At 49.7% G+C, this 7,071-nt stretch overlaps 2 protein-coding genes across 2 annotated transcripts; both read right to left on the bottom strand.

Annotated features, from left to right (window-relative positions):
• Window positions 1-1,233: 1,233 nt before the first annotated feature.
• LOC123257722 lies at window positions 1,234-2,607 on the bottom strand. Its single transcript, XM_044717647.1, has 2 exons — window positions 2,085-2,607; window positions 1,234-1,958 (listed from the first exon to the last, which is right to left on the bottom strand). Exons 1-2 carry the CDS (start codon window positions 2,605-2,607, stop codon window positions 1,234-1,236), a joined length of 1,248 nt encoding a protein of 415 aa, XP_044573582.1.
• A 345-nt stretch (window positions 2,608-2,952) lies between these two features.
• On the bottom strand, window positions 2,953-3,309 carry LOC123257721. Its single transcript, XM_044717646.1, has one exon. The coding sequence runs from the start codon at window positions 3,307-3,309 to the stop codon at window positions 2,953-2,955; it is 357 nt and encodes a 118-aa protein (XP_044573581.1).
• Between the last annotated feature and the right edge of the window lie 3,762 nt (window positions 3,310-7,071).

Raw genomic sequence — 7,071 nt, 5'->3', positions numbered from 1 at the left:
CACCCGCTACATTCCAGTAATGTATGAATAATATTCTTCATGATATAATAGGAACTCATTGCCTAGTATATTTAGATGATATTATTATATTATATTTTCAACCTTCTTGCAAGAACATATTTAATCCCTTAAAAAAATGTCTTCGTCCGATTAAGAAAATCAAATCTTAAACTTTAATAAGATAAATGCGAATTCATGAAGAGAGAAACAGAATTTTTAGGCCATATAACTATGTCGTCTCTCGGGTGGGAGATGCCTTCAACATATGTACGGCGGCGATGGGGCAACTCGCTTCTAAAACACAAGTCAATGTGTATTCGTACAACGTATGTTTTATTCTATGGGGATTACATGTTAGAGTAAGAAAAAAATGATAAAATTACAAAATCTTACCGCAGTTTAACCTCCCACACTCTATGGCAACAACGACAAATTCACCACACGCGCCATTATTTTCTATCATAGTGTGCCCAATCTCTTCATGAGTGCACAATGACAAAATTCTACTTAAATACTAACTATCGATAATCGATCCGCAACATCCCCACCTCCGTGAAGAACTTCTTCACTCAAATCCAAAGCCGCCAACTTTGAAGCGGGGCGCATTATCCAGCGAGTCCGATCTCCATCCATGATCCTAACGCGGGCTCGTCTGACCTTACCATCTGTTCCAGCAAAGGTATCCTCCACGACGCCTTTCCGCCAGTCTCGACGCGGAACGGCTGGATCGCAAACGAAGACGATGTCTTATCGTTGAATCGGCTTCTCTCTGCGGCACCACTTCTCTCTCCGTGTCAGCGTGGGTAGGTACTCCAAGACCCACCTCCTCCAGAATCGGTCTCTCAACATCCTTGCCACGCGCCACTGCTTCCGCGTAGCTCCTTCCTTGACGAGGCCTCCATCCAGGCCGGGGGTATCCGGTGGGCAAGCTGCTCCCTTGAGGAGATCATTGGGCGTAAGAGGGGCTTCCTGGTCCACACTCACTGGCAAATGGGTGAGCGGACGAGAATTAACGACATTCTCCGCTTCTATCAGGAAACTCTCCAGGACGTGCTCCTTCGGCACCACTTCCTTCACTGTGTGGCGTAGCATCCTCTTCACGCACTGCACCATTCGCTCCCAGACTCCACCCTCTGATGGGTTCGCTGGGCAGTTGAAGATCCATTCAATTCCCTTGCTTGACAGCTCCGACTGGATCCTCTCGGGTTCGAAGATCTCCGCAAATCTCTTGGCCTATCTGTCTGCTCCAACGAAGTTCCTGCCATTGTCGCTGCGCAGTCTATGTACAGGCCCTCGACGGCAGATGAAATTCCTGATTGCAAGTATGCAGGAATCAGTCGACAGGTCATGTGCCAGTTCCAGATGAATCGCCCTGGTCGTCAGGCACGTAAACAAGGCCACCCACCGTTTCTCTTGGTGCCGAGCAACGGTCACTAGCAGCGGCCCAAAGTAGTCGAGGCCTGTGCTCTTAAACGGCCAGCCATAGGCGTCCAAACGATCATCTGGCAGGGGTCCCATAATCGGCGGCATCGGCCGTGCTCTGTGCAGCTTACACTCGCTGCATCCCGAGATCACACTACGAAGCACTCTCCGTAGTCTCGTAATCCAGAACCTGGGCCGGATCTCCGCCATCGTAGCATCCACGTTTTGATGCTTCATCCTCACATGGGCGTCGCGCACAATCATCTCCGTGAGACCATGCCGGTGGGAGAGGATCACTGGCCTCCTGGCGCTGTACGGTATACATAGCGCCGCATCGATCCTGCCATACGCTCGCAGGATTCCATTGCCATCTAGGTATGGCGCCAGTCCACATATGTCGCTTCCTTTAGCGACGTCCAAGCCCTTCTCTGCGGCCTGCACCTCATCGGGGAACGCCTCACGTTGTGCTCTCCGGAATAACAAGTCCTCAGCTGCTTCACACTCAGCTACATTGAGGCCGTAGTTCTCCAGCTCATCTCGTTATCCACGGCATCGACGTATGAACCTTAGGACCCAGGCCGTAGTCCTCAGCAATCGCCTGTAGCTTGAGAATCTCTCCAGCGATATAAACGGGTCACTCGCGCCAAAAAGCACGAACTTACTCGGCATCTCCTCTTTGCCTTCTGCATCCGCTTCGTCGGTGAGAGCAGTTCCTGGCCAACTGCCCGCTGGTCTCCTCAGAAATGCCGGCCCTCTTAACCAGCGTGACTCCTCGCTTAGGTCCACGCGTTGCGGTCGAGTTGCATCATCTGCCACGTTGTCAGCGGATGGTAGCCATCTCCATTGGGCCATCTTCGTCGACTCCAGAATCTCGGCTACTCTGTTCCCTACGAACTGCTTGTAGCGCCTGTGTGTGCTGCCAATCCAACGCAGCACTGTCTTCGAATCCGTCCATAGCACAGTCTCTGCAATGGCCACACTATGGTCCTGTCTGATTGTGTCCATCAACCTCGTTCCTAGAACTGCTGCCTGCAGCTCCAACCGTGGAATCGTCATCGTTCGCATCGGTGCACACTTCGTCTTTGCGCACACGAACCTCACTTGCACGCCGCCGTCCTCGTACGTGATCCTCCAGTAGACCACTGATGCGAATGCCGACTGACTCGCATCCACAAATACGTGCATCTCGACAGTCTACACCGGCCCGGATCCAAAGTAGTGACGTGGGCTCCGAAAACGTTCCACTTTCTCCATCTCTTTACGCCAGTCCATAAAGGCGTTGTACATCTCAGCCGGTAGTGGTTCATCCCATGAGATCTTCCTTCTCCATACCTCTCGCAACAACAACTTCGCTGTTATCTTTAGACAACATAGGAATCCCAAGGGGTCGAACGTTGACATGACCATACTCAAGAATTCCCTTTTTGTGGCAATTCTCTTCCCATCGGACACGACGGGGGCGACTTTGTGGTACTTCACTCGAAACCTGAAGTCGTCCGTGGCTGGCTGCCACCGCATTCCCAAAATCTTTTACTCTGCCTCACCCCATCCAATACTCTGGGCGTGATCACTGGGTCCAAGCATCCACTGTAGCATCTCCACTGTAGGCGAACTGGACGAAAACTTGCAAAGCTCAAAACCGCCTTCTGCATGTATCTTCTTCACTCTGCTAGATACTTCGATAGCTTCGCTCTCTGTGGCAAAGCTGCCCACATAGTCATCCACGTAGTGGTAGTCCACGATGGCTTTGACTGCTCTGGGATCCGTATCCAGAAATCGCTTGGCATTCACTGTCTTCACGTGATGCGCCGCACTCGGTGAGCATGCAGCTCCAAAGGTCATCACGCACATCTCGTAGACATCGGGGTCCCGTTTGGTCATTCCCATCTCTCCACAGAAATCGTTACATCTATCTTCGGGTCGGATAGCACCTGGTGAAACATCTCCTTAATGTCGCTGCAGACTTCCCTAAAATGGAAGAGGATAGATGCCAAGGCCTTATAGTGTTGCGGCCCCTTGCTCAGCGCAGAATTCAGTGATACTCCTCCAACTCGTGCCGCTGCGTCGAATACTAATCGGATCTTCCCTGGCGTGTTGGGATTCTCCACTCCAAAATGTGGCAACTACCATGTTCTATCGCTTCCCGAATCGATCTCCTGTCGTTCCAGACGCCGAGCGTATCCCTTGTCGACATAATCATTAACAATCCGTGAATATTCTTGGGCGAACTGCCCATCACGCTTTATTTTCTTCTCGATGTTGACCAATCTATTGTACGCCATATCATAACTACGTGGCAGCACAATGTTATCCGTTTTCCTCAATAATCCCGTCTGGTATCGGCGGCCAACTCGCACCGTAGTATCCTCCAAGATCTTCTGAGCCCTCACGTCGTCGCTGGCTGCGGCCGCTGGCGCCGCCTTCACACCGAAGTTCTCGATCTCGAAGTAGTCCTCGACGATCCGTTCCACGTTATCATCCAACGACGTGGCTAGCAGACAAGACCTCGGTGATGGCATGTCTCGTCGTCCTTCTACAGGCCCAAAAACAACCCATCCTAATTCGGCTGCGGCAGCGTACGGTCCCTCGCTGGCAAACCGTCTCGTTTTCAATGGCAGTCCTAGATGCCCATGGTCCAAACCAATAAGCAGCTTCGGCACTGCATTTACGTAGGACTTCATTGGTAATAGAGCGTCCTTGTTCACGCTCCTAACATCCCTTCTGTGCAGGCTCTGCATCGGCAGACTCAAGTTCGAAATGGCATAGACGTTCCTCAGCACATGTCGGGAGGACTTGCCTGCTCTACTGATCTGCAGACGTACCACGTTAATAGGCTCTCTTGTGGCCGTGCCTCCGAACCATTGAACGTTCAGCTGACGACGTACTCCTTGTACGCCTAGCTCTGCAACCAGCTCGTTGTCGACCATCGTCACCGAAGAACCTTCATCCAGAAGAGCGTACGTATCCACCTGCTTCCCACCTCCGTATAGCGTCACCGGCAATACACGGAACAGAAGTCGTTCTCGGTCCTCGTCGACACAGCTCAAATTTCTCTCCGGCGTCGCAGAAGCATCCACGGATGAGGCTGCTCCTTCGTTCACTCGGACGCCTTCCCTCGGTCCGGCTGCCTGCCGGTTGTAGCTTCTCCAATTGCCGCCTCGCTGTGGCGGTCTCCTGAAGCCTTCATTGTTTGTTTCATGAAGAAGACGGTGATGCTTCCTCCTGCATCCATTCAAGGGGCACTCTCCTGACGCAGCGCAGGATCCAGTCATATGCCCGCTTTGCAAGCACATGAAGCATAGGCGATGTCTTCTTGCGAGTCTCCACCTCTCTGTAGGTGTGGCTCCAATAAATCGTTGGCAGTCCCGAACTGCATGTTGTCCAAGGCCTTCACAAATCGGACAATTCCTGCGGCAGCTCTCCTGTTGCTCGTCCTGCTCTCGATCGACGCTGGCATTGGCTCCTTTCCATCAATGTCCGCCACCACGCAGACCACATTGGCTAGTTCCGTCAACCACGAACTGAAGTCCACAATCGTCGGATAGGGCTGAATAGTTGCAGCGTGCCTTGCCCAGTCCACTCGTTTGCTTATTGGGAGCTTGGCTCTTCCATCACAAGCTCTTCCATCAGCATAGGGTTACCCAGGTGCTGCTCCGCCTTCGCTGACTGTAGGAAAGCCTTCAGGTTGCTGACATGTGTGGCGAATGCGACGAGCTTTCCTAGATTGTGCTCCGCAATTGCAGGCACATCTCGAATGCTGTTGAGCTGGCTGCGTATTAGTTGCTCCGGTCGGCCGTATCTGAAACGCAGCTGCTCCACCGCTGCATTCGCATTGCTGGGGTTAATCAACAACGACTTCACCGTCTCACGCGCGTCGTCCTTTACCGCCTTCAGTAGCCTTTGGTTGTTCTCCAAGTCCGTACAACCATACGCTTGCGTCGTTTCCGTAAACGCGCAGTAGAAAATGGGCCAGTCCCTCCGAACGTAGGCAGTTCAGGAAGCTTTCGTGGCGCCCAGCGTGCAGTTCCTCCAATGCTCGTCGCCCAAGCACCGTCTCCAGGAGAAGGCGCACGTACCGATGTTCCGCCAGCCACTTCATTCTGCAGCCCGAAACCATGCGCTGGAACAGTAGTGGTAGCTGCGCTGATGACGCCGGGGCTTCACTGCCTCGGCCGCCGGCTTGCGACGCCCCTACACTAGGTTGCGGGGCCAAAACGCTGCCATCTACTTGCGTTGCGATATTCTGTCCCTCGTTTAGTCGGGGACTCCTTCTGGGCGAATGGTGCATCATGTCGTCCAGGCAAGATCGACCCTCTCACCAGGGTGCTATTCCAAAACAATGTCGCCAGTCGCCTGACTGCGAATAAAAGCTTCTGTCGTCTCTCGGGTGGGAGATGCCTTCAACATATTTACGGCGGCGATGGGGCAACCCGCTTCTAAAACACAAGTCAATGTGTATTCGTACAAGGTATGTTTTATTCTATGGGGATTACATGTTAGAGTAAGAAAAGATTGATAAAATTACAAAATCTTACCGCAGTTTAACCTCCCACACTCTATGGCAACAACGACAAATTCACCACACGCACCATTATTTTCTATCCTAGTGTGCCCAATCTCTTCACGAGTGCACAATAACAAAATTCTACTTAAATACTAACTATCGATAATCGATCCGCGACAACTACTACTGAAGGAATTAAAACAAATGCGAATCAAATTCCAGCAATTCACAATTTTAAAATTCCAAGTACTGCTAAACAAATTAAATCTTTTATAGATATTTACGGATTTTACCGAAAGTTTGTTAAATGCAAAAATTGTTAAACTAATGACCGACCCAGTGCCTTATGAAGGGTACACAAATAAATGTCAAAGATACTAATTAAGTTGAAGCATTTGAAATACTAAAAACTAATGATCCAATCCTTTATCCAGATTTTGAAAAACATTTGAATTAACTGCCGATGCTAGTCATTATGCTTTAGGAGCTGACTTAGTATGCAAGTAGAACATTAAATGATCATGAAGTAAATTATTCAACTATTGAAAAAGAGTTATTAGCCGTAGTATTGACAACTAAGTATTTCCGCCCTTAAGACTGTGAAACAATGGCCACAGGAAGCGTAAATTTATACTGAACATGTATCTGGACAAATACATTTTTTAGGGGAAAATCCCTGCTTCCATACTTAGAAAGGGTGGTCGCAGGGAAACAAATAAATTACTTACCTGTATTACCCTACCTGAATTAGTAAATGTGACCCCTGTAGAAGGTAAATTATTGCATTGAGGAAAAATGCCTTATTAGTATGTTTGACGTCAATGCCACTTTTTTTTCTACATTTGATGGATGTCGGGTCAAGCAATCGCCGGAAAGTTTGGCCGGCAATAATTATTGATTATAATCGAGCCTCACACCTTGCATATCGACGCCTTAATGACATAAACAGGGCTCAGCGATACAAAGACATTCACCATCGTCAATACTAGTAGAAAGTTCGCGGACGACCTTTAATTAACGCAGAGAGGAGTTAAAAGCAGTTAAATGAATGAAAAACTATCCGCCGTCAGCGGAAAAATTTCAAGCTTGCAAACACTATTATAACATCAGCTCTATGATAGATCGTGTATTTTTTGTGTCTTTAA

Source organism: Drosophila ananassae (assembly GCF_017639315.1).
Source record: "Drosophila ananassae strain 14024-0371.13 chromosome 4 unlocalized genomic scaffold, ASM1763931v2 tig00000054, whole genome shotgun sequence".
NCBI classification, from domain to species: domain Eukaryota; kingdom Metazoa; phylum Arthropoda; class Insecta; order Diptera; family Drosophilidae; genus Drosophila; species Drosophila ananassae.
Note: the sequence above shows the minus strand (reverse complement) of the source record. Positions and strands in the feature narration are given on the sequence as shown.